The following is a 26,624-nucleotide window of genomic DNA, read 5'->3' on the forward strand; positions in this document are numbered from 1 at the left end:
AAGAAAGAAAAGAAAAGAAAAGAAAAGAAAAGAAAAGGCTGGGAGGGTTTTGATAAGCTGCAGCAGACAACCCATAATGGATTTTAAATAGCTACAGAGGTGATCAACCTTTTCACCTTCGGTGCCCAGAGACCTAACAAGCTTTGCTTTTCTGCAAAGGAAAAGCTCAAATCTCTTCCTAGAGAGGAAAATAATACGATGACAACAACAGCAGCTAATAAAAGCCAAAAACCTAATAAAAGCCAAAACCGGAACAATTGTAATTTGGATGCAAATCAAAAAGGCTATTTAATTAAGAGCATGCTAATTAGTATGGTGCTCCTATAGTGCAAATGTGGGTTTTTTGCGTGAGGGAAGAATTTATTCTCTGGATATTTGCTGCCACGCTGTTCTGTTTACAGGGTGCGTTGCCTTCCCATGTTAAGACAGGCTTGAAATTAGCCATTCAACTAATCACCAAGGGTGGGTTAAAATCTGCCTGCGGGTCATTAGACACAGATCTGGGTTGCAAGAGAGAGAACACAGATTTCCAAGTAAGGACGTGCAGGGGAGCACTCTGGCCGTGCCACTGGCCCCACTCTCAAAGCCGGCCTTTGTTGAGCCAGCAGGCGACAATCTATTTCTCCCGAGAGAGACTGCAGCTCTCCTCCTTTCTTGAGGAGAAACACCAGAAGGACACTCTGCTCCCTCCACATATCTTCATACATTTGCACATCCTTATTTGATGCCACTCAAATATAAAGTTTTTCCTCTGTACATCTTGTGCACTGCTCAGAACAGTATTTCTCAACTTTGGTGACTTGAAGACGTCTGGATTTCAACTTCCAGCCATGCTGGCTGAGGAATTCTAGGAGTTGAAGTCCAAATATCTTCAAGTCACCACGGTTGAGACACACTGGCTTAGAGGCTATAGCAATCCATTTCACATTGGCTACCGTGAAGCAGCAGAAGAAGCTGCTGGTCAAGATTAACAAATATCACAACTACTGTATAAGGAACAACCGATCTTCATCAGGGGTCCAGTGTGCCTGGTCTGCCTCTGGTGCTGAACCTCCACAGTGCCATTTCCACCCTCTAAAACATACCAACCACCTCGGTCAGCCTGCTCTGGGGTTGTTGTGCTCCTACATCTGTTTCCCAGCCAACAGCGACAGATGCTCAAGGAATATAAACAAGAAGCTAAGCAGCAGGTGGGGGGGGGGACCAGCTGGCTTTCCACAAGTGCCCACGTTGATATCCACCGATCTGGCCACCCGTCCCCCGGCTGCCCTCTCGATCCTCCTGTTGTGGACATGCCATCCGCTCAGCCAACCCTGCCTTCCTGAAAATGGGAGCTAAAACATGCCTTTGGGATGCCAAACCTTTGTAACGCAAACCGCTGCACTGCTGCATGAGCTTTAGGATAAGGTAGGATCAGATGGGGGAGAGGGAGGAGGGGCCCACTCCCCCAAATTCCCATCACATCTGGGCAAGGCTGCTTTGGACTTGAGAGACATGAATGGCCAAGAGTGGTGTCCTCATCTGCCCCACTCCAGGCCTGGGAAAGGAAAGGGCAGCTAGCAAGCTCCCCTTATCCTGTAGAGACAGGCTGGGGGGGGGGGGTGAGGGTGTCCTAACATCTCCAAGGCAACATGGCATCTGTACCAAAGACTCTGCCTCCTTTCCAAACCTTCAAACTCTCCGGCATCTCTAATTGATTCTCCAGTGCATCTGAGATGTTAATCTGTCTGCCCAGATTTAAAGAGTTATCTATTACTATGTTCAGAAAAAAATGTACCTCCAGAAGTGTAATTTTTCATACCTCAGTTATTTACACCTGTCCTCTAAGCCCTAAACTTCCCTTTTGCTCAACACAACCCATTAATCAAGGGATGACAACTTAAAACTGTGCAGACAAGAACCACTTGTAAATCACAATGGCCCTTTTACAGTGTCTGGATGGCAGCTAAGTAAATATTCTTCCTCGGTCAGTTACAGCTGCAAAACAACTCTGCCAGCTTCTTCTTAGCCAGGTGGATTTCCTGCTGAGTTGGTTTGCATTTCTTCTTTTGGCATTTTAAGAAAAACAGGTGCTTTTTGCAAGAATGGTGCCCTCTCCTGATAAGCTTAGATAAACAGGGTTGGGCAAATCTGGGACAAAGTTCCTCATCCGGAGCAAAAGTCTTGAGCGACTGAGGTTCTAACCATAGTTGAAGAACCAGCTGCACCTGAGAAGGAGATCCCTACTCCGATCACTTCACACAGCGGAGAGAACGACACCTTTGGGTCTCCAGTCTCATTCGGAGAATTTCACCTGGCCTGTCTACCAAAAGGAACACTCATTTCCTCCATTTTCCCAAGCCTTGAACTGAGGCATTCCAGCCACTTGAGGACATGTGTTGGATCCCAAGACGCCTCTAGATAAATTCTGCATTATTCCCTTGGGTCCAGTAGAGCAAAACATCCAATTAAAAAGTTGATTCATATTCCATTGAGGAGGTCTCAGCCACTGGCGGGCTGTTGCAATCCCTGTTCTTATGTTCAATATAGGTGTTTAATGTTCCCTTTTGATAAAGGAACCAACAACCTCAAGTGGCTGTTGTTTATGTATCTCCCAGCCTCACTATCAATAATATTGATAAGAAAACTGGAGATGCAAAAAGGAGATTAAATAGCAAGGGGTTGGAGTAGAAGACCTCCAAGGTCCCTTCCAACTGTTATTGTTATTATTATACTTCAGGAGGGTTTCAAGCATCTGCAATCGAAAATGTAATGATATTCTGCATTCTGTTTTTAAAAAAAACAGCTATTAGCTAGTGTTGCACCAGAAGAATAGGACAAATTTTAGCCCTCGCACAATCTTCATGTTGTTAATGGTGGTTCTGTCCACTAATTAGGTGCTCCAGTTGTACCCACACCAACCGCAGACAACACAAGCAGCAGGAAAGCAATGGATTTTTAATCACCCTATGATATACAGTATAATCGCTGACTTTTATCAACTTGCCGTTAAATAAAGACTTAGAAAGGAATAAACATTCTGTAATTGCATGTCTGCCACCACTCACAGGGGGATAACCTTGGGACAGGTCGCTCCATTATAAAAACTGTGCTTTCTCACAGACACCAGGCAGACATGCAGCAAGAGATCCAAGGCAAAGACAGGCCTGAGATGCTTAACTTGACCAGAGAAACAAGGCACGTCTGAGTGCAACTGGGAAAGGCTCTTCCCTTCTCTCCCCAAGGGCTGTTACTGAGACCTTATAGAACAGCAACTGAAAGACTGGGGAGAGAAGCTGAAGCCACTTCCAGGAAAAGTTAAGCATATTGGAAGGGGTAGCCCGGTATTTTTCATACTTGGCAGCTTTAAGCATTCTGGGAGTTGAAGTCTACGTGTCTTAAAGTTGTTATGTTTGAAAACACTGAGTTAGTCTAAATGTTTCTTTTTAATACAATATGGATCCTTGCTAAAAGCTTTTTAATACCTTTGTAACTCCCTTAAAAGTATTCGAGGTAGATTTTTTGATGAGAGAAGCATCACTTCTGAAAATAGCGGAGAAGGAAGGAAGGAAGGAAGGAAGGAAGGAAGGAAGGAAGGAATTTTCAATTACCTGGTTGAACTGCTCCCAGGAATTGCTCCAGGTCCAGTAATGGGCCTTATAAAGCCCAACCCGCACTGCCATCATCTCGTTGCCACGGTAATAAAATATTGCTCTGATGGAGAGAGGGTGGGGAGGGACAAAGAGAGACGTACAGCCACATGAGAAATGTAACATGTCCAAACAAGTCGCTTCCCCCCTCCCCCCACAGCGACAGAGATAAGGGAGACAAACTCTTTAGCAAAGCCTGGCTGGCAACTCCTCCGCTATCAGCCAGGAGCAGGCAGGCTGGCGGCCTTCTAACAGCCCTTCTGCAAGGTTTTCAATTAGCGTTTTTTAAAGCATCCCTCAAGAGGAGAGCAGAGCTTGCCTAGCAAAGCCAGAGTGAAACGTTACACCAATTGTCTTGCCAGTCATTGCTCATCCTTGAACTACCAGGTTGTGTAATTTCACACGGAGGAGTCGCCAACTTAAAATACGCAAGGGAGAAAGGCACCTATCTGATGGAGATGCCAAAGATACAGGAGGCCAAATTGCCAGCTGATAGCCAGGAAAAACCAAGCTTTGTCAATTTGCTTTGAACTTGAATAGAGCAACATATGTTTCCTTCAATTATTTTTCAAAAAAAAAAAAGTGCACCACATTATTTGTACAAACTCAATGTTGTGGAATTGGGAGATGGGAAGTAAGCCAGTCTTTCCTGGAATTATGTGGTTTTTAATTGACCAAATTAATTAATCAGGCTGAGTGAACTTTAGACCAATCGTGCTGGTATCCTGTATTGTATTGTGTCTGTAGCTTGACCTGTTGGAAGGGACTCTTTAGAAAAAGGCCATAGTCCCATAACCTAAGCAGAGCAATTTTGTGAAAATCAAGGACACTGAAGTAGAAGCATCATCTATTAAATCTGCAAGTTTAATGCAAGGATGAACAAATGTGTGGTGCTCCTGTGTTGCTAAACTTCAACATCCGGTCATGGCTTATGACATGGAACGTGGAAAAAAGCCTCTCACTTCTGACTCAACAGAAGGAAAACAAAACCTATTCTACTTGGTCTGTATATCTCAGTGGTAATTAGGGAGACCTATGGAACAGCAGAGTAACGCTAAGCTACATGGAATGACAAGGCAGTCACCGATGTATGTTTTGCGCTCCAGATACAACATCCGCAAAAGCTTTAGGAAGCAGGTGCTTCATCCTCACGAACAAATGACAGGAGTAACCCTTCTATAATAAAAGGCTCCAAAAACAGCCAACTATTTCTGCTGCACCTCAATAAGGCTAAGGGTGGGGAGGGGGGATCGGCAGAAAGCTACAAGGGGGGGGTGCTCATAACTCACCTGTCAATTAGTTTGCCTTGCAAGAGGACAGGCAGGAGGTCGATGCCGTCGATCTGCCTGTCACTGGGAGGCTGCAGTCCTGCCAGGGAGAGGCAAGTGGTGAAGAGATCCATCACGTTGGCCAGCTGATAACTCACCTGCAAGCCGCAAGATGAGAACGTGTGTGGAAACTCTTGCTTCAACGACACAAATTTATCTCTGGACCTTCTACCCAGCCACAGGATTTGCAGAGATGTGTTTCGATCAGGGTCCTTATGCAGGAAAAGCAGGGTGCTCTGCTGCTTCTTCAAGGGGGTTGGCTTTGTTCTGCCCAAACTAAGTACCCAGATTCTTAAACATGCTTTTTGAAAAGGCAACTGGACTTTCTTTGGTTTTTTTTTGTTATGCTTTATTGAAATAAAGAAAGTCCAGTTGCCTTTTGAAAAAGCACCTTTGGGATAACCAGGACTGGATGACTGAGAATAGATATTTACCCAGACTCTTGCTCTCCCAAGTGACGGAGAGAGACGGTGAGGACCTTCAAAGCAATTTCGGATGCTATAGCCACAACCACCAGCAGGGTTCCCCGGAAGAGCACCATTTCCCAACCTTGGCAACTTTAAGAGGTGTGGAATTCTGGGAGTTAAAAATCCACACTTCTTGAAGCTGCCAAGGCTGAGAAATGTTCTGGACTACTGAAGGATGTCAAAGATGCAGAAAAACCATCATTTCAACCCCACATAAAAATTCTAGGGCTGAGATTCTGGGACGCAGCTAGAGAGGAACCCCGACCACCAGCAGCATTTTCCCACACCAGAGATGGACAGCCAGATCCACGTGAGTGGAATGTTTGGGTAAATTCCAAGGATCTTTTTATTCCTGCCTTGCATAAAAAAGTCCACCAGCCCACGATGGGTCTATGGCAATTTGCCCTGGCCAGCTCGCCGCAGCCCATTCGCTAATACACTAATATCAAAGAAATGGTGGAACATTTAAAAAAGGATGCAAAAGGAGGGACAGAATGAAATGTGAATGATAAAAATTAAAATCTTTTTTACTTATTTTAAATAACTAAATTGAATTGTCAAATTGTCCCACAGCGAGCTGGCTGAGGCGAGTTGTCCCATTCCACCCAGGACTCGCTCTTCTTCTCCATTGTTCTACCGAGCCTGGAGAGGACAGCTCATTTTCAACAGCCAATTCTGTCACTGGTCTCCCACCCTCTCCCTGCACGAAGGACAGAAAACTTTTTAAAAGAAGCTAAATGCCAATGTTACAGCTACTTGGATTTATCTGCAGCACCATATTGCAGAGATAAAATCTGGGGTGGGGGTGGAAACAGGAGGTTGCTGGGGGCGGCAGGGGGGGTGCCCTCTCCTATTTTCAGAGGGTGAATGGAGCACTTTTCTTCTGTCGACATTCCTTCCTTTGCCATTCCCGTCACAAACTGGGGAAAAGAACATTCTAAAGCGTCGCGGCTCGGTGAAAAATAAATAATGAAAGCCAGAGGAGCTAGATCAGATATTTTTCATATCAGCACACAACAGCCCATATTATCATGCGCGAGAAGAGGGGGTCTTATATATGTTTTATAAACTCTCAGCACATACAGAGCATCTTTAAGAAAATGAAATCCTTTTTGCCGCGGGCCACATCGGGAGAAGAACTAGCCTGCTCCGGCGTTATCAGCGCTTTCAAGCTCTAAATCTGAATCAAAGGCGACAATTAATAAAGTTGCCCCCGCCAGGAATGGAAAGGAGGAAAGCTAAATATTTGAAACTGGGTGAACAAATGTCAGAGTGTTTTTAAATAAAATCCTTTTACATTTATCACAGCAAGCAGACCTGATATCCCTGTCTAATTCAATTTCAGTTTCTGCCTTGTGGGAGATGGTAAAGAAAAGGTTGCAGTGCTGTCTTTGGCTTGGTGTGTTCTTTTCTCCTTCAGGGAGCAGAACTGGGGAGGAGGGGAGAGAAGATGGAAAGGGGGGCTGGAACAGGAGAGGGACTGAAAGGAGCACAAAAATACGAACTCCCACAGCTGGATCCTTTGAGAAAGCAGAGGCAGAAAATTCTGCTTAGAGGCAGTCCTTGAGGGACCACTCTAATGGAGCCTGCCAATTACAGTCCTAAGTGGCAACGGCCGTAAAATGGATCAGCCATGTGACTGACCTGATTTTACTACCTTTATCAGCAGTTAAACAAATCCAGTCTTCTCTATGGTGCAGATTTGTCAAAAACTGGAAGTAAGGGACAGAACATGAAAAGAATTCAAACCATCTATTTTCTACAACCCATCAGGGAATGCTGTTATTATTCCTATAGATCAGTGGGTCTCCACCTGTGGGTCGGGACCCCATTTGGGGTCGAATGACCATTTCACGGGGGTCGCCAAACAACGCAGTCCGCCATTTTTTCCCCCTTTTCCTTAGCTGTGCTACTCCCTTTTATTCTACTGGCTTTCAAAAGCCAATAGGAATTGTCTAGGCTGTCTCTGCCCTGCTGAGCCCGCCAAAAGCCCCAGTCTGCAAACGGTGCGGCACCAGTTGAGTAGTCCTCGACTTACGACCGGTTGAGTAGTCCTTGACTTACGACCGGTTGGGGGTCACAGCATTAAAAAGGTTGAGAACCACTGCTATAGATCTACAGGGTGCCATATAAAGCAAAACTACTGGAAGTCCTACAGAGAAGATTCCCCCCCCCCGCCCAGATTCCTACCTGTCCCGCAGGTATGTGTCCTGGCCACCAGGCAATAGCTGGCTCTCTCATACCACCTTCAAACGTTGTTTCCTTGCCACACAGGAAAGGGCCATTGCTGCCTCCTGGAGAAAGAGAAAAAAATTCCAAAACATTTTGGGACAGAGAAAGGTAGAATCTGAATTCAGGCTAATGGGCTAATAAGTCATTCAAAATGACACTGTCAACTTGACACCCCCCCCCATAAATATTTATTTGTAGATAATGCCTTTGGTAGAAAGCAAATCAGCTTCTAATATTCCATCCCAACACTACCAAGGTCCACTCCGAGCAAACTGACCTTGTTGTGGGGCTGAAATGAGGGCGGCCCCATTGTCAGACGTAAAAAACACAAGGGTGTTGTTGCTGATGCCCAGCTTTTGAAGGTGATTAAGAATTTTCCCAATGCTGAAGTCAATTTCCCGCACAGCATCGCCATACCTAAGAGTCAGGGAGAAGAAATTACAAAACAATCGAGGTAGAGATGAAGTTATCTGGGGATACTCCATGTGTATGTATGTGTATAGACATGCATGTGTATGGTGCAAAGCATCTGCAAAGTCCCTTATATATATAATAGTATCATTTATGAGTGAACATCCCACATATACTGTTCTCAGAGGAGCTAATACAAGAATACCACATTATAAAAACAACTGTTTCAAAAAGGTCCAGATAAATAAAAAATGTAAAGGCCTTGCCTGTAATAATACTTCTTTTACAAAATAAATGTTAATACAAATTGTTTCTAACCGTATTTGCATTTATAAAACTACACTTATATAGAATGCTCATTCTAACTAGCCAAGCAGGTAAAAGATAGGGGGAAAAAGTTTTCCCAGTAAAATAGCAGTGAAGAGAAAAGAAGAGGGGTGAGACTAAGCTGAGGACATCCCGTCATAGTAAGGAGCAAGGAGCATAATAGTAAATTCCTGTGTTGCATAAGTGTTATTTCTCTGAAAGGAAGAAATAAGATTTTAGGGGGCCTCCAGAGCTGATTATTGCTGGCAGGCTTCACTGCATTTTTTTTGCTTGGCTTCCCCTTGATTTTTTCCATTGTCTCTTTTTCCAGCTCGGAGCCCTGGTATACAGAATAATAACTACTGTTACTGCAGAAACTCCTTAGCTCAGAGCCCAAGAGGCACTATGCTGAAGTCATAGTGGGGAATGGCTGGGGAATTCTGGGAGCTGAAGTCCACACATCTTAAAGTTACCAAGTTGGAAAAACCCTGTCCAGCCTCTATAATTCTGTGGAACACACAGAGTTTAAACCCTGCACGGGTACCTCCACCAAATCAAACCATAAAGACTGCTTGGGGATTCTCTCTTGGGACAACGTGGAAGGGAGGGGAGAATAGGTTGCTCAAAACCAACTTACAGTCCTCTTTGGCTTGTGCCCCGGAATTCCCTGGAGGCATACACGGGAGCGTGGGTGGCATCGATGGCCCAATAGAGAAAAAATGGCTGATGGCTGGCTTGCTGGCTGCTTATGAAATCCAGGGCTTCCTGGAAGAGAGGAGCAATTTTCAATGGGATCGCCCAGGCTGCAGAAAGGACCTTTGGGTTTGAAACAGGTTCTCAGCACAAAATTACCTGTAAATACATTTGAGTTAGGTTTGCTTCTCCCGACTGACGATCAATTTTTATATCTTCATAATACCTACAATAGAAAAGGCAACAAGAAAAACATTCCTTGCATTTTTAGGAATGCAAAAATAAAGGAATATGGGTTTTCTCCCCGATACAAGCTGTTGCTGATAGCAGCAACAATCAACCCAATAAGTCAAGCTATTTTGCTCAATTTCTTGTTGTTCCAGCCTTTTCTTAATTCTGACTCATTTCCTCGTCTTGCTACTTTATAAAACGCTCTGTGAAAAATTGTGTGTACACTTTTCCATACGCAATGTACGTATCTTTTTGCCAGCCACATTCCCTAGTGTGTTTGTGTGTGTGCTTTTCGATGCAGGTTTTAAAGATGTGGACCCTACTGCTTATGACTGACTGAGTCTCAGTTCAGATATAACTTCAGGAGCTGCAAGCTGGGAACGTCCCTGTGAAAATATGAACTGACTTTTTCTTCCTTCTTAGTAGATAATAATGTGAAGGATAAACTGTATTTCATGTTTGAAGCTTTTAGTGTTTAACGTGAGCTGTCCGGAATGAGTAGGATAGATGGCCTGTAAATGTATCAATAAAAAAAGTGAAATAAAGCTGGATGGGCATGAAGTGGGAGACTGGCCTTTCTTGAATTTCAATGATTAAAGTACAACCCTGTTCTATTAATGGAGTTCACAAAGAATTTACTACATGTAGTATTTTCTCAGTGAATGGGCTCAGATCTCTCAATGTACTTTCAAGGCGATGTTTTCATCATTTTCACTGTGAGTAGTTTTATTGTGGCAGAAATTCTGGGACGTGAGGACTTGCCCAGGTGTGTGATCTAGAAAGCTGCAGCCTCACTCAGGGTCTCTTCAGGAAAGGAAAGCAATGCAACCACTACGCAGACTTGGCCAGAGGAAAAGCAAGAGAATACAGTCCAAAACTGCCCACTGTAACGATGCCCAAAACCAGCTGAGCGGAACTAGTAAAGGAACACAGAGAAGTAAGTGATACAAAAAAAAGAAAAGCAAGGCTACCTGCCGATCATTTCCATATCCCTATAAACGGGAATGTTGGGGATGGCTTTGTTATCGTACGGTCCAAAATGGCAATTGGGGGATCCAAACCAGGTGTCAAATCCATGCCTCAAGGGAAGGAACTGAGGTTGGTGGCCCAGGTGCCTACAAAAGATGATTAGCCAAAGAGGGGGGAATTTGCATCAGAGGGCAGCCAGCAGCTCCTACATTCAATTAAAAATAAAATAATCACATTTCAGGGAACAGGATGATGGAAATAATACCCACAGCCAAGTAGCCAGCATTGGAAAACTTCTTTGCTTTACATCGCATCTTCAATCTTTCCAGCTCACTCCTTCCACTTTGCAAGCTTCTTTGCTTGGCTCCTTCCTCTCCACCCTCACCCTGTCCTGCCCTGAGCAGTGCGACCTATTCATTTTTTAAATTGCTGTGCCATCTCTCAAAACCAGGATTTCCTAAGGCAATTTAAAACCCAAACCATTTTCTGATGCTCAAGTCCGCATGAGTAATGTATTGCTCCTCACCATTCTCAGGGAGCTGCTCAGTAGCCCCTCCGGTTCTTTGGCTGGTCTCCAACGGGGCAGAGGATCAATTGCAAATAGGGTGGAAAAGAAAACGAGCCACTCACAGCATGGCACAGGAGAAACTACCACCACAAAGGCCTCACCGGACCTGCTCTTGCCTGCCAGGCTCAAAATTGCCCTCCAGCGGAGAAAAAGGCAGGAAGAAGCATAGCCGGGTGCTCCTTCCTGGGCTTGCACAAGACCGTGTGATTCCCAGGAAACACGCATTCACTACATCTCCTGCCCGTCGCCTGAAATGCCTATTTTCCTGGAGCCGGGTGGCCACTTCAGAGTTGAATGACTGCACAGCCCTCCTTAGAGCTTTTGTTTCAGTCAAGTTTTCCTTTGAATTTGACTGGAAAGGAAAGCAAACTTCCCGGGTTTAAACTAAGAGCTTGAGCAACTAAAACTGCCAGGAGAGCTGCAGATCTTTGGCCCTGGACTGAGCTGGCCTAGGCTGGTAATCAGCTGACTGGAAAGGAAGCATTTCTGGGAGCTTCCTCTTCCAGTTAAGGCACCCTTGTGCTGCTTGAATCTGTCACCCAACAGGCCTGCAGCCTCTCTGGAGAGCGCCTGGTTGGGGAATAATCTGCCACAGAACAATCAGGGACATAAATGAACAAGTGATAAATAGGAGGAACACTACCACTTCACTCTCTCGCTCTCTCTCTCTCCTCTATTTTTCTGTGGATCAAAAAACACATTCTTTTTTGCAGCTGCTGCAAGCTTCTTTTTTTAACAACCGTGATTTATGTAGGCGCATCATTTCCAGCAGCCAGGCTGTTTCTGTTCTTAACACCTGCACCAGCACTACAGAGGTGGCTCATCAATTTAAATGATCCAACTCTTTGCTCATTTAAAGCTGCTTCTAGGATGCAGTGCAGGCAGATTGAGATCAATAGTTGCTCACCAGCTCTCCATTTACCTTCTGCCCATCTAGATTATGGCCCGACCCTCCAAAGGTGTGCTAACATCATCAATTCTTTTTCCTGTGGGAATGCTACATCTAACCAGGATCAGAGAGAGGCACTTTCCCCTCTGGGAGAAAAGTGCCACATCTCCGAATTCCAAGGGAGGTCAAAACCAGAAGAATTGACAACCAGGTACAAGCACTGCAGCACTGTCACTGGTGATGAAAAGAAATGCAAGATGCACGTGGATAGCTCAGAAATCAATCACAGCACGCGCTTATCCAGACAGCCTGCCTAGATTTCTGAAGACTTTCAGACAAAATAAAGCACAGAGATATAAAGTAGCTGGAAGAAAACTTTACCATTTGCCAACTATCTTATTGGCATAGCCTGCTTTCTTCAGCAATTCTGGAAGGAGTAGCTCAGAATCCAGGATGCCCCCAGTTACGTCTTGGGGCGTATAGGCTGCATGAAGACAAGAACAGTTTAGCTAGATAAACAAGCCACGGGAATTGAGTTTGTGAGCTGGTGCTCTCTCTCCTGAACAAGTCTGAGGGTCGTTCAAGGATTAGAGGCATCTAAGCCAGGCTATGCCAAACATGCGAAGAATAGATTCCCAAAACCGTCTCTTGGGTTCCATTCAAAGTATGCATTTGCTTCCCATGAATTCTTTACATCTGGAAAAGCAAAAGGCTATACTGGGGTTTTAAATACACAGGATATAAAAGGGAAGGGGTAAAACACTAATCCAGCAAATATAATTGTGTCTCATATACTGAGCAGCAAGCCTGGCCCATCTTTCTTCACAAACAAGCAGAGAAGTAGGCTTTCAACAAGGTACAGAGAGCAAATCCCATTTCAGTCATCTACTTCTTTCCGGGCCCTAAATCCCTGATGCTGATCTTTGGATGAGGTGGGCTGGAAAAGACTTCTGCCTTCAAAAACTATTCATTGTCAGTGCAAGTCCCTGAGAGTTAAACTGAGAGCCTTGTAACTCCCAGCATAGCCATTTAACAGAGGACTTTTCAATAACCCTAGATAGCACACCTCTATTACTTAAACCATCACCCAGAAAGGCAACACAGAGGCCCTTAGCCTATTTTAGATGCTGCACACATTCTTCTGTGACTCTCTTGCCCTTGTCGTTCTATCAAAAGCCCTCTCTTCCAGCAAAGAGAGAAACACCCACACTTGCCAGCATGCAGCATGCATCAATCTGGAGCTGTAAATGCATGCTTCAAAACATATGGTCTCCTCCAGCATCTGCCATTTTGCAACAAACAATTCTAATGCCAGCTAGATTGGCCTCCAATCAGCTCAAGCTGGCATCTCCCCATAAAAATCCTGGAGCAAAGTGCTCATTATGGGCAGCTTAGTGATGCCCTCCAGATGCCCTTGCCGAGTTTAGAGAAGAACATCTTTTTGCTAAAAGAGTAAATTTCAAACAGATTGCTGAACTACAATAACACACGACTACTTTAGTTCCTCTTTTGTTGAGTGTTCCTTAACCCATTCGGCAGCGGAAAAAAGCAGACTTAGCCCAAATTCTAGAATACAAGCTGCATTAAGACTGTTTGGAAACATTTTTTTTAAGACCTCAATGGAGATTGTGGTAGTTTAAATCATGCAAAATTCTGAGGTTGCCTTTTCCTCTCTTTGCAAGTTAGCCAAATGCACCCTGTAAGTCTCCCTTAACTTGAAACTTGGAAGCCAGATCCTGCCCCCGGCTTCTCTTGCAGGAAGAGGACTTACCGTTTCTGGCATGGCCATTGGTGGTATAGAAGCCATTCCTTATAGGGAGACGGCCTGTCAGGAGAGCTGCCCTGGCTGAAGAGAGAAGAGAAACAGGAAGATGACAGCAGATCCATCAAGCCTGACTTTCTTTCATTGTACTCAATGGGATTTTTTTTGCCACAAACCATAAATGCTGGTTTTCAGCAAAAAACGTTGCAGATTGCAGTCTGCAGGAAGCTGCAAATTGCCATAAATGCAGGCCAGTTGCCAAGTGCCCAAAATGCAATCATATGACTTGGGGGGAAAGCAGCAGTCAGAACTTTGAAAGTGGATGATAAATAGCTTTGGGGAGGTCCGTCAGAACTTTGAATGGTTGCTAAACAGCATAGGTTGAGGACTATCCCCAATTGCCACAATTCCAATGTGTAGCACTTTATCCTAACAGCAGTTGGGGAGCCTGGATGAACTAGTTCAGGGGTAGGCAACCTTGGCTCTTTTATGACTCGTGGACTTCAACTCCCAGAATTCCTGAGCCAGCATGGGAGTTGAAGTCCACGAGTCATAAAAGATCCAAGGTTGCCTACCCCCGAACTAGGGTATCAGATGAACTGAACTATTGTGGAGAACTGAACATTTTTTCAGACCCTTTCTAGATCCACTAACATAGGGGTCCCCAGCCCCCAATCTGTGGACTGGTACTGGGCTGCGGCATGCCAGCAACCGGTTCACACAAACAAGCAAAGCCCCATCCATAGGATGCAGGCAACACACAAAACTATGCACTTTCCATTCTGTGGGAAAACCTTTCTCCATAGAACCAGTCCCTGGTGCCCAAAAGGTTGTGGACGTCTGCACGAACAGGAGCATTTAATCTGTAACACAAAAGACTTGTGGCTGCAGAGTAGTTTTGGGTAATGCTACATCTTAGCACAGCACTAAATAATTAAACCAATTATTCAATAATTTCAATAGAGGAGAATATTTGTAGCTTAGGGTTGAAATGAGGAGTCCAAGATGCTCTCTGAGCTGCTTGTTTTCTGGCAGATGTTTCGTTACTCAAACTAGGTAACATCACTGATGTCTGCCAGAAAACAAGGACCCCTCAGGGTGTAATTTTGCCCACTGTGAAGGAATGGTCCAGCTAAGGATTGGATCAAGCCCAGCTTTTTACCCACAGGCCCATGACATTTCCCTGAGATTCTCAAGTCTACTTACATGGTGAACAGAGAGGGTTGGCAGTGTAGAAGCTTGTGAAAAGCATGCCTTCTGCAGCCATCTGGTCTAAGTTAGGGGTTTCTTTGGAAGGATTTCCAAACACACCTAAATCACCCCAACCCATCTGAAAAAACACCAGCAGGCAAGAAAAATGAAAGCTTTTAGAGCCAAAAAGTTAGCTTTTAACCTTTGTATTTTTCTTATTCAGGTAGTTAAAAGAATCGCTGGAGAATCCAGAATGGCAACATCCACTTAACAGGGGATCAGTTCTTTCCACAGTGTTATGGAAAAGGGGAGAAAGCTTGCAACTTTGCCGAGTCCCATATTAACCAAGCCTCACACAGATTATCAACCAAGGGTGGATATTGGCTGTGTCCTCTGGGACAAGGAACCCAAGCAATCAAACTAAGAATATGATAACTGACATCCTTCTGGGGGAACATTTATATCCTGAGTCTTTGGTCTCCATCCACAGCCACCCTGGGGCTCAGAACTGATCAAACTAGGATAATATTCCTGCTATTTTTTTCTTATAGGAGAGTGGCTGCTTTTGAGCACAGTTTGGTTTTAAGCTAAAAGTGTGAAAGACTATTGACTTACTGGTGACCCTCACAACAACTCAAGGCAATTCTGCAAGCAAATTATGTACTCCATTTGGCGTAAGTCATTTTGTAGTCGTCGTGTGAATTTTCCATTCAGCTTTATAAAATTAAAGGAAAATCCAGGGAAACAGTGCCAGGCCTGACTTTTCTATACTGGCCCCTGCAGCTCCACACTCTTAGCCAGACTTCGTCTACAACTTTTTTTTAATGACACATATATACTGAAAAATAATAAAAAGAGAAAAAAAAATGAGAGCTTTTTTGCTGTAGAGAAAAATAGGCAAAACAACAGGAACTTTCTTCTAAGGAATATACATGCTCATGTACACACCAACAATTTCCAGCAAAAAAAAAAAAGCATTAAAAATAGCACACTAAATAAAGAGGCCCATTAGGAAATTCTTTGCTAATAGTTCAGTCAGCAGAAAATTGGAATAATTTCCTTAAAGTGCTTGATGAATCATAATCACAGAAACAGATCAGGAGCCCAGAGTTGAATTCTAAAGCAGGTATACATTACTACTAGGCCTTTTCCTGAAACGGAGGGGCAGCCATCACAGTAGAGTTCAGCATGTCTAGGCAAAGCCCACGACCCTCACTTATTCAGAGGACACAAGTCGTCCTCCAAACAGCCCAGGTGAGATGCTGAAAGAAGAGGTGCCCCAGTCGCAGTGAGACCATTCCATCACCCTGTTCAAAACCAAATACTACTGTAATACTTTCTGCTATGTATTCACAATGGACAGTGATTAATATTTCTATGTATTTATGCGTAAGGTGTGGGTATATTCATATGTATGTACATAGCATGTCTATATGTGTGTTATGTATGTGTACACTTTTGAGAGCAGGCAACAGAATTTCATTTTGAATATGTGCCAATGTGCCCACTGTAAAAAAATAACAATAAAGGTTATCTTATACTACTCAGAATACAGGAAATATGCAATGGGAGAAGGTCCCAATTCATAATATAACCATTTTTCTGCACAGAGTAACAACTTTTGGGATCCTGGTCTGCCAAAGTAGTGTAAGATTATAAGTAGTAGCATCATTTTGGAATGAGATGGGTGGCATACGAATTTAATAAACAATGACTAGCCCTCAATATTTCTTCCAAAAATCTGGTAGTATCCATAGAGATTGACCGGTCCATAAAGATTTTCAAGCTAAAGCTAACAAAAACTTAAACTTATCCCTGGCAGAAAGAGACAGGAAACTGCCAGAAACTTGGAGTGGAGGAATTTCAAGACTGCACATCAGACAAAAAAAGGCAAAAAGGCTCCCAGCGAAATTCAGGTCGGTTGGGGCCCTATAGCACAATGCACCACCCAGAGGTGGACGGGACCTGGTGCTTACCATTTCCAAGAGCTGCAAATTCAGTGGAAAGTTGTTGTTTTTTCCCCCTCCCCACAACATGAGCTGCCAAGGGGCCCAGGGACTGAAGAAACACCAGGATGGTTTTCAGGCACTTCCCATGGATTTCCCATTTGTTGTAAGGGCTGAGAAGTTGGACTAAGGTCGAAAGGCTCCTGCCAGGTGGGAAGATGCCTCCCGCAAAGGGCCGGAATTGGATCTCTGAAAGTGACCTGGGTTTTTTTTTTTTGAAAAGGAGACCACCAGGAGATCCCTAGGAAATCCGGTATAACTCTCCTGAGACTGTGTAGTAATAATAAAACAATAGCAACAATAATAAGAGCTTTTCCGCCTGAGCGTTTATCTAGGCGCCTGCCTGGCCACCCCCAAGCCCGGGGCTGCCCAGAGTCCAGCTGGACCGGGCGGGGGCTTTCCATTTGCCCCCTCCAGTCAACTCCGCCCCTCCCCCACCAAAGGCCCCTTCCCCGGAAAGAGGCGCCCGCGCTCACGTCGTCCATCAGCAGCAGGACCAGGTTGGGCGCCGCCGGGGCCCAGGAGAAGTCGGCAGCCGCCACCAGGCGCCACGCGAGGGCCAGGCCCCAAAGGGCCGGCATCCCCCGCCGCCGCCAGGGCTGCGTCTCCATGGCAACGCTCAGGTGGAGCGGCCCCGCCGAGGGACCGAAAAAGCCGAGCGCAAAGGAGGCGAGCGGCCAGAAAGCGGAGTCACTCCCTCTTCCGGGTCCTCATCGAAGGTGAGGGCTAAAGCCGACCAGGGGGAGGAGGTCCTTCGCGGCTGAGGGGAAAGGCCCTTCCGTTCGGCACACCTCCTACTTTTACGCGCTGGGCCGCTGGCGGGCGCTTTAGAGCGGCCGTGGAATAAAGAAATAAACCCTCGGCCTGCCCCAAGCCCCGCACGGAGCCTTCGAAACGAAGCCGGAAGTGTAAAACTACGAGGAAACGCTTCTTGCTCTTTCCCCTCGAGCAGGATTTAGGGGGAGGCGGGGACAAACGGGTCACGCTCTCCAAGTCCGGAGGCGGGGCGCGACGCGGCTGGTGGGTTGCCGGTCACATGGGCGGAAGTGAGGGCAGAGGAAGCTCGCTTGCCCGGAGCCGAGATGGCGGTGTGTATTGCGGTGATCGCCAAGGAGGTGGGCGCGGGGGGAGGGGAAGGGGGGGTGGAAGGACGTGGGACCCACGCGAGTGGCCCGGGGCCCGCCTCCCCATCCCCCCCTCTGACCGCTTCGCTCCCCGCCCCCCCAGAACTACCCGCTCTACATCAAGAGCCTCCCCACCGAGAACGCGCTGAAGTTCCACTACACGGTGCACACCTCGCTGGACGTGGTGGACGAGAAGGTGTCGGCTCTGGGGAAGGCGCTGGTGGACCAGCGGGAGCTCTACCTCGGCCTCCTCTACCCCACCGAGGACTACAAGGTGTATCCTTGCCCGGGGGTGTGTGACTCTCGGGGGTGACCCTCCAACGGGGAGCCTGGAAATGACGCGCGTTTTTCAAACCGGGCAGCTCTCGGGGTGGGGGTGGGGCTTCAACTCTCAGAATTGATACTGCTGGCTGGGGAATTCTGGGAGCTGAAGTCCTTCCACCTGAAAACCCTGCTGGCTGGGGAATTCTGGGAGCTGAAGTCCACCCATCGATTGCCAAGCTTGAAGACATTAGATAGGTTGTGCAAACAGGAGCCTCCTCTGGTCCTTGATCCTGCATCTAGTTAGGATGGAGAGACTCTGGTGGTCTCGACATCCAAGACAGGGAGGCTCAGGTTGTCAGATCTGGGCTGCAAAAGGCCGAGGGAACCCCCTGGACCACAGCCCAGAGTCTTCTCTGTCTTTTTTTTCTGGTCTATCTAGTAATCAGATTTTTGAGGACAGGATCTGCTAGGCCTGCTGATGTGTAGCTGAGTGGCAGATCAAACCCCAATCTGATCTCAGGCATCTCAGATAAATGACAAAGAGACACGGGTGGAAGATCAGCCTCCCGTCTCCAACAGTCTGTGTCCCTTAACCAGCCAAGCAGCTATGGCTATGTGACCAATTCCAAAGTCAAGTTTGTGATGGTGGTGGATTCTTCCAACACAGCACTCCGAGACAATGAAATCCGCAGTGTAAGTCTAAGGCACCTCCCAGAAGCCCGACTGGAGATATATAAATCCTTTTGTAATTAAATATAACGGAGGTGGTTTCTTTGCAGATGTTCAGGAAATTGCATAATTCTTATACAGATGTCATGTGTAACCCCTTTTACAATCCTGGAGACCAAATCCAATCCAGGTGAGTAAGAATTTGCCCTTCCTTAGTTTTGCATGACCTGAAACCCAGACTCACATACTTTGTTTAACCAGATTCATCAAAGACCAAGTGCTCTGTGTTGACCTGATACTGGATGACTTTTAACCATGACTACTTTATAGCTTGTGCTGTGGTATAAATTCAACATGTTTGATGGCTTTCTGGTTTGATAGATGCAGAATTTGGGTTTATTTAGTAACCAGTTTAAACATGTTCTGCAAAAGTAGTGTTTCTCAACCTCAACAACTTGAAAGCATGTGGACTTCAACCCTAGAATTCCCTAGCCAGCCAATTGAATAGGTAGCGAAACAGAAGATTGGCTAGACATCCCTAAGGCAGCCAGAGGGTCTTGGGTGCCTGCAAAAGAATGCAGATGCTGACGGTAGGGGGAGCAGGGGAGATGATAACTGCCTTTCACAAACCTAGGGATTCATAGATTATAGCTAGCCCTAAGTTACCTACTTTTGGCTTACTAAATTACCATGATGCCTGAATGCAGCCCAACTGGTTTGTTATCCTACAATGTAATGGCATTGTGCGAGTGATACAATTCTGTACTTGCTGTTTGCTAAATTGCAGAAACTGAACAGGGCAGAACAGGGGTATTAATTAGGGAAATGTTTTGCATACAGAGCTACTTGTTTTGATTAGTCTGCTTCCAAGCAGGTGTGTTTTGGATGTTCTGGGCCTACCAACTGGGCTGTTTGGCTTTACATATGGACCAAAAGGGTTCTGGGCAGAGGCGTATGGAAAAAGCCAGGGACAGACATCAGCTGGGGAGGGTAAGGAAGCTGCTGGCTTCATCAGATGGGCTAGTGGGATGACTGATACTGGCAAAGCAGAACAATGACTAGCAGGGGCTCAGGGAGCTGCACAAGGGGAGAACTGCCCTTCTTGTACTCCTGAATTAGCTCATCTATCAGTTTGGGCTGGATGGGGTGATCTGGTTCACCAGCTTTCTCTCTCTGCATTTCAAGGGCCTTTGATAACACAGTGATGTCCATGATGGTTCAAGTTTGCTGAAAGTCCTGCCTCTTCTACCGGCTCCTTACGCTGAAAAAACCTATGCCCTGCAGTGTTTGATGTTCTTTTGTCCTTAAAATAAACTCCTTTACTCAAGCCGTCTGAAGTGTTTGCAAAGCTACTCAAGGTGCATGATATCCAGAATAATAGAAGAGTTTTAAGGGACCTTGGAGGAGTTGTAGTCCAACCCCCTGCTCAATCCAGGAGAACCTGTACCAGTCCATATAAATGACTGCCTTAAAAGAGGCGGTGGCTTGGATCAAGAAACTCCCATCATAAGAGAAGCCTTCCTTAAACTTTGCATTAACTTTAGCAAAGAGTCTTCTTTCTCCATTTGAGGGCCAGAATGGGATACCGTATGCTATGCTAATTCTCCCTCCAGCTTGCTTTTTGCTAAGTCTTGTCTTTAATAACAACAAAGCCAAAAGGTAAATGGATGGAACAGCCATGCCCAACTTACACTGAGAAGTGAATATGCAAAGGCTGCTGTTTGCCCAGCTCAGAGAGACGTCAACGGGCAGCCACTGTGGTTGTAAAGCTTAATTTTCACTAGCAGGACCATTTATTTTGTAAAAAAGATAAACGTCTTACAACATGGAACTTTATCACAAACTACATATCTGTTCATCGATACATTCATTTTAATACAACTCTCCTTTTTCATTCTGCTTATTTCAACCTCTGCCAGTTTATTATTCATGTAGGGCCCAATCCCCAGGAAATTGCCCATCTGGGATGCCCAACCTTGTCTGCCCTGGCACCTCCCAGTCAGTTTCACAGGGCCTAACCAGAAGAACTTTTTCCCCCTTCCGTAAATGCTTTCAAGCAGATCAGTCCCATCTTTCCACTTGCAAAAATGACTACTTTTTTTTTTAACATGGTAAAACTCACTTCTGATGTCTCCAGCACGCAAAGAGTGAAGCAGAATTTACAGCTGCCAAGAACAAATTCCTTTTTAAGACTTTTTTTTTTTGTTTGCTGCAAGAGGACTAAGTGGAAAAATCATTTCAATAAAATGTGAACTTTACTAGTCTATTTTGACAAAATTCACAAGTTGCTATGCTGGTTTTTCCTATAAACTCCACAATGGATTGAAGATAAAAGGTTTTGTTGGGCACCGTCTCCTTTAAGGGCAATGAAAGCTGCATTGGCAGCAGTAATGGATGTACCTGGTTGTGCTGGGGTAAAAGGTATGCAAAACAAGATTGCCGCAGGTGAGCCCTATAGTAAAAATTCATTTATACTTATTTTGAAGAAACTTCTTAAATTAATTTAAATTAGTTTAAAATGAGGAGCAGGGCGTATCAGGATACAGTGACCTGCAATAAATCCCTGGAAACACAAGACTCGCTACTTTCCTCCCAGCTGGCTTGCCTTTTGCAGAAAATCCTTTTTTCTAGTCTTTTTCAAGTCTTCACAGCCCTGTGAAGGGAGGGGCATTTAAACATGCTCACCAAAACCCTCAGGATGATTGCAAAAAGGCAGGGCAGATGTGCTGTTCCATGTCCGTATTGCCAGTCCCTTGTATACACACACACTTTCACAAATAGTAACAGGCTTCTTGTATGACTCTGTGCCTAATGGGATGAGACCCCAAATTTGTAAAAGGAGAGAACTGGATGGTTTTGCATCCTCCCTCCCACAAACCCAACCAATTTTACAAGAGGGGTTGAGAGGAGGAGGCAGAGGGAGTTGGATTCTGCATCAGGACAAGCTGGTTAACTAGATTTTTGTTGAGGAGCAGCCCCTTCCTTATTGACCTTCCCATAACGGGCCAAATTAAGGGCTTTAAGCATCCAGGCAAAAGAGATCAACAGCTTCTGCTCCCCTCAAATAATAGCATGTAGTTGCTGAAGAATGAAAAGGAATCCAGGCCCTTCCAAAGAAAATAATGCAGCCCCCCCCCCCCAAGCCGGGCCAGCAAGATTTGGGGGCCCATCCTGGTTTCTCCCCCCTCCCCCTCACTACTTTGGTTTACAGGAAGGAGGAGGATGGTTGCTTTCCGGGCAAACGGGACAAATGGGCTGACAAGTAACAACAGATACAGATAGGCTTTGCTTTTCCTCCTTTCTCCCCTTCTGAATTCCTCCTGGCCTGTCGCTCGAGTTGTCTCCTTTGCCAGCTAGTAAGGCGTGTACCAAGCAGGTATCCTCCCACGGCCCCTGGAGAAGAAGCGGGTGCACAAAGCTCTAGTCATCAGATTTACCATCCTCCCTTTAATCCACCTGCATCTTCGTCCCCACTTCAGAATGACAATTCAGGAGAAGATCTCCACAGTCTGCTCACTGGTAGAGCTCATCACCCAGGGAGGTGGCACTCTAACCCTCCCTGAGGATCGGAAGTGGCTTAACCACTACCCCATATTGACAAAAGAAGAAATGTGGATTTCTGCAAGACCAAGAAGGGCAACTGTAAAACCAACAAGGTAGAGAAAAGCAGACGAGAGGAATAGAAGAAAAAATACTAGCAATTTAAAACCTAGCACTATGCTGTAATTTGCAGCCAGATGAGAAGCTTGGGCTTCCTTCAAGCACACGGCAGAGTCAGGATTCAGCCTCCAGAAGGACAGTTTATCTGAAAGGGTGCCACCTTGCCCACTCACCTGACTATTCTGCCACGGGGCCTTGAACGCTGCCCCCCACAGAAGCTGGCATGGCGAGGTGGGGCTCCCCGCCCTCGAAAGCGCCCCCTGGAACCACCCCGGTCTGTGGAGCTGATCCCTGGAAAGTTGGTTCTTTTGGGCAGCACCTGGAACCAAAACAACATGGATCCAAGGAACCAGGGATAAACATGTGGAAATAAGAAGAGAGACAATGAAACACAGTTGCCCCCCCTCCTGTTCCCAGCTCATTGGAAGGGAAATTAAAAATTGGTCAGCATATCAGCATCACGTGCAAGCTGGCCTGGTCCTGATGTAACCGTCAATGGCATGTCCAGAAGAATCTGGAGAATTGCAAGTTCTGAATTGGCCAAATTTGCCCAAGACTCTCCTTTGGAGAAGGTTGGGTAGCAGATGGTGCAGCTGCGTCGTGTTGTGTAAACTAGGCCATCCCTTTCAGACATAACAGTTTTTCTGCACAGGACATACAGTGTGAATCCTGCTGCCGCTGTGTCTCGTCAATCTGAGCTTATGGATTAGCGTTACAGTTAGGCATCTTCTGAACTCAGCCAGTTGAGTTACCAGTCTTGAGTTTATTTGCCCAGCTGGGTTTTCAAAATTTCCAGGAAGGGCATTAAGTATTTTAAACATATTCTGCAGAAATGTGTTTTAATGAGCCCAATCAGGGGAAGAGAAACTACGATGATGGCAGAAGTTCAATTCAGACAGCATTCAGCTTTTGAGAGGGAGCAATCAAGGTCTCTGGGAAATTTTCAGGTCAGAGATATCCTCTATTCAGCAACAGGCCCCAGAGGGCTTACCTTGATGATACGGCCTCTGAATGTCCCTTCGTCCAGTTCCATGGCTGCTTTGAGGGAACTCTGGTCAGCAAATTCTATGTAGGCATACCTGCAAGAAGAAAGGATGTTAAGTAAAAATAAATAAACAAAACCCTTATCATATTTTATGTCGTAAGCCACCCAGAGACGTTGGATAGGAAATGGGTGGCAAATAAATTGGACAGATGGGTGGATGGATGGATGGGTAGGTAGGTAGGTAGCCCACCTGCCCTAGGGAAACAAAGGCCCTGGACTAACCTGGGTAGGCTGCTTCCTAACCAACACTCTCCCCACCCCTCTCCCCATAACAATTGGTCACTTGCCCTTTCGGATGGCCTGAGAACTTGTCGCAAAGGATAGTCACTCGGTTGATCTGTCCACAGCCATTGAAGTAGGACTCCAGTTCTTCAGCAGTCCCTCCATAATCTACCTGTGAAGATCATGCTCATGGACTCTGGTGTCCTTTGTTGAGAGCCCTGGAGTCTCAACACATCCAGGACTGTGGAATGATTTATAGACCCAAGGCATCTGGGTCTATAAATCCCACAAATGCAGGATTTAAGATCTGCTTTCCATCATGGGGAGAAAGTAAAAGGCGAATGATTTATAGGATCTGAAGAGAAAGCAAAGTACCAGAAGCCTGTACTTAACAAAGCTGGTAAACAGGCAGTCAACATACTCTGCATTAGCACTGCTGTAGTCTCTGGCTAATGTAACCACGCCAGACGCTAAATAAATAAATTACTGGGAGAAAGTCGGAAGGAAAGGGAGCCCCTCTCAGATGTGAGCCCACTATGCATTACAGATTCTGGCACATATCATTTAACCCCTCTTTCTTACGTTTCCCACATAGATCGAGCGCTGGTCAGCCTCCACTTTCTTCTCGTTTATTCTAGATAACAGGAGACCTACACAAGAAAGACAACTCTAGAAGTTAGGATGGCGATGGTCTTTGCCAGCCTTTTCAATTTAATGTCCTCCTTTGCCAGTTTTTGAATGTGGTGCCCAGCAATTTGGGAAGTTGTGCTGTTATTTCTTACAGTTTTATTTCTTAAAACCTCATATCAGAGCAGCCCCTACTTGAGGAAGGGCCCGGGGCAACTATCGTTGGGCAGCCCTGCTTGACACGAGCCGTACCTGGGTCTGAACTCACAAGGAGAGACTTGGCTTCATTCTGTAACTCCTGCAGCCATTCGTCGTCTTTCTCCATTGCACGGACTTTGGCTTTGATGGCCTCCAGTTCCTTCACCCCAAGAGAAGCCAAAGCAGAGGTGGAACATGAGAAGCATCTCTCTTCCCCAAAGACAGAGTTGTCCCCAGAAATGGCCCTTCCCAGCCCTCCATTGGTGCTGGTTTTTCAAATTCCAGCAATTTCATCCTGGCCAGAAGTGTAGACCTGCTCCTCCTCCCACCCAATGTCGGCAGAGGAGCTCTAGAATTAGGGAAAGCCTTGAGGAGACCTTCTCATATAAGGGCTTCCTCTGAACTGACCCAAGTCTCAGAATAAGACTCACTGGGTCTTCTGCTTGCAGAACCTCTTGGTTGGCCCCTTCCACAGGAGCCAAGGCTGAATCATCTTCCATGTTTTTCTGCCAAGCAGAAATTTCAGTTGCATCCCAGGGACAATGGTCGGTGTCCGAAGCAGGAGGATCACACCACCAGGATCCAGAATCAAGGAAGGGATGGCTTGGGGAAAGTCACATCACCAAGGTTAGGTACGCCTAGGAGGCCTCATGGTGGATTGTCCTCTTTCCCTAGCCTCGAGAGAGTAGTGTTCTTCCTCCCCATCCATGCTCCTTTCTTGGGCTTCTTCCCTCAGTCCCCCTCATCTCATGTCCACCTCAGGGTCTGGCTGAAGAGCATTTGGGAAGGGAAGGGAAGGGAAACATTTTGCCCCTTTTCTCAGACTGGGTCTAGTTCATATGAGGAGCAAGCCTTCCAAATACGCGAGGGTTTTTTGAGAAGGCTTAGTCAGATGCCACACTTCACAAAGTGTGGAATCTACAAGATCACAACAGCATCTACTATGCAGGGGCTAAATCTGAACTGCCTTTCAGGCTGGGCTTGCAGACAAGCCAAGAAACCGTGGGAGACTCTTTCCTTTCCCCGTGACCACTCCTAACCTTGCCTCCAAAAATATCATCATGGCTCCCTGCCTGCAAATTTCTGGGGAATGGTGTAAGACCCAACTTATAACATGAAAGGGCCAAGGAGAAAAGCTGGCCTTGAGGACTGTTTGTTTGTTTTCGAATGCATGACAACAATGGCTTTGTTGCTAGTTCAGATGTGACTTTGGAAGCCTAACGGCGAGGGCCACTCTTCATGCTCTCCAAAAAGGTCAGCACAGAGCCTTAATATGATGCATTCCTGGAGGCATCCCATTGAGTCGAGCAAGACTTGCTCAAATACAAAGCTTCATTGTAGAAGCAAACTCAAAGCATTTTGCTATCTAAGCCTTACATACAAACACACATTGATGCAAAATATTCAAGCCTGCCCCCTCCTAAGTAGTTCTGTCTCCAACAGCAAAAGAAAGTCCTTATTTTTGCAATCCATTATTGTTACACTTTAGGACATTCCAAGTTGGTAGACATTGGCTGAATTCATGATTATATTAAGCCATGGCTTGTGTGTATTGTTTGTAACCCCTAAACAATTACCAAAAGCAGCAAGCCAATCTGTTTTCAGATGAGAACCTTAAGTAATGTTCCTGAAAACTAGGAAGCCAAGTCTACTCATACCTTACCTTGCCCCAAGTCCAAACATGATTACTCACACCTTTTTGGCAGCAAACCCTTGCCTGTTTTCCCCACCTAGCCAGGCAAATTTGGAGGAAGCAACAGCTGAGGCAGGACCGCTGGAGTTCCATTTGATCTCTTTAACAGCCAATCAGGTGCAGCATTTCACCCACTGGGGGAGCGCTAAGCTAGCAGGAGAGGAAGAGCAAACAAACACCCTCCATCTTCACCTGAACACAAGGGCTGTTATTCATATCAATTCATTGCTTTGATTCATGCCCCACTTGTCCATGTGAGTTTGTGCAAACTGAGCAGAAGGGCAGGTGTCCTTTGGAAGGAGTGGGGGAAGAGAGCTGCTGTGGGTCAGTGAAGCCACTCCTGAATTAAGGGAGCAAAGGTCAGACTCAAAGGCTGGGTCCACATCTGGCCAAAATTCTATGAAAGGTTGGTTGAATGAGGCACAGCTGGGGTGTTCCTG

The 26,624-nt window shown here is 45.9% G+C and overlaps 3 protein-coding genes across 8 annotated transcripts in view; 1 reads left to right on the forward strand and 2 right to left on the reverse strand.

Moving 5' to 3' along the window:
- GALNS (galactosamine (N-acetyl)-6-sulfatase) overlaps positions 1-17,509 on the reverse strand; it is a 27,141-nt gene extending 9,632 nt beyond the window's left edge. Inside the window, exons 1-11 of one of the 2 annotated variants that reach the window (XM_039330946.1) lie at positions 17,159-17,509; positions 14,692-14,815; positions 13,495-13,569; positions 12,105-12,207; positions 10,269-10,412; positions 9,226-9,292; positions 9,011-9,138; positions 7,934-8,073; positions 7,615-7,718; positions 4,919-5,055; positions 3,591-3,693 (exon numbers count right to left, since the gene is read on the reverse strand). In XM_039330946.1, coding sequence (XP_039186880.1) covers positions 3,591-3,693; positions 4,919-5,055; positions 7,615-7,718; positions 7,934-8,073; positions 9,011-9,138; positions 9,226-9,292; positions 10,269-10,412; positions 12,105-12,207; positions 13,495-13,569; positions 14,692-14,815; positions 17,159-17,293 — 1,260 coding nt within the window. In that variant the 5' untranslated portion in view covers positions 17,294-17,509. The remainder of the gene's footprint in view (positions 1-3,590; positions 3,694-4,918; positions 5,056-7,614; positions 7,719-7,933; positions 8,074-9,010; positions 9,139-9,225; positions 9,293-10,268; positions 10,413-12,104; positions 12,208-13,494; positions 13,570-14,691; positions 14,816-17,158) is intronic. The other variant, XM_039330947.1, reaches the window with a different exon arrangement.
- Positions 17,510-17,646: 137 nt separating this feature from the next.
- TRAPPC2L (trafficking protein particle complex 2 like) lies at positions 17,647-20,066 on the forward strand. 2 transcript variants are annotated; one of them, XM_039330954.1, is made up of 5 exons: positions 17,647-17,797; positions 17,910-18,082; positions 18,676-18,763; positions 18,850-18,929; positions 19,925-20,066. In XM_039330954.1, exons 1-5 carry the CDS (start codon positions 17,765-17,767, stop codon positions 19,968-19,970), a joined length of 420 nt encoding a protein of 139 aa, XP_039186888.1. In that variant the 5' UTR covers positions 17,647-17,764; the 3' UTR covers positions 19,971-20,066. The 2 variants fall into 2 exon arrangements, with proteins under 2 accessions (XP_039186888.1, XP_039186889.1); XM_039330955.1 differs by having other exon boundaries at positions 17,684-17,770.
- A 1,877-nt stretch (positions 20,067-21,943) lies between these two features.
- Positions 21,944-26,624, reverse strand: PABPN1L (PABPN1 like, cytoplasmic). 4 transcript variants are annotated; one of them, XM_039330905.1, is made up of 8 exons: positions 26,377-26,624; positions 24,923-25,094; positions 24,546-24,651; positions 24,249-24,316; positions 23,732-23,838; positions 23,391-23,478; positions 22,573-22,718; positions 21,944-22,132 (listed from the first exon to the last, which is right to left on the reverse strand). In XM_039330905.1, exons 2-8 carry the CDS (start codon positions 24,989-24,991, stop codon positions 22,093-22,095), a joined length of 624 nt encoding a protein of 207 aa, XP_039186839.1. In that variant the 5' UTR covers positions 24,992-25,094; positions 26,377-26,624; the 3' UTR covers positions 21,944-22,092. The 4 variants fall into 4 exon arrangements, with proteins under 4 accessions (XP_039186839.1, XP_039186838.1, XP_039186837.1 ...); XM_039330904.1 differs by having other exon boundaries at positions 26,187-26,624; XM_039330903.1 differs by having other exon boundaries at positions 24,923-25,260; positions 26,187-26,624.

Source organism: Crotalus tigris, unplaced genomic scaffold, assembly GCF_016545835.1.
Source record: "Crotalus tigris isolate CLP2741 ecotype Arizona unplaced genomic scaffold, ASM1654583v1 scf7180000024433.1590703, whole genome shotgun sequence".
NCBI classification, from domain to species: Eukaryota; Metazoa; Chordata; class Lepidosauria; order Squamata; family Viperidae; genus Crotalus; species Crotalus tigris.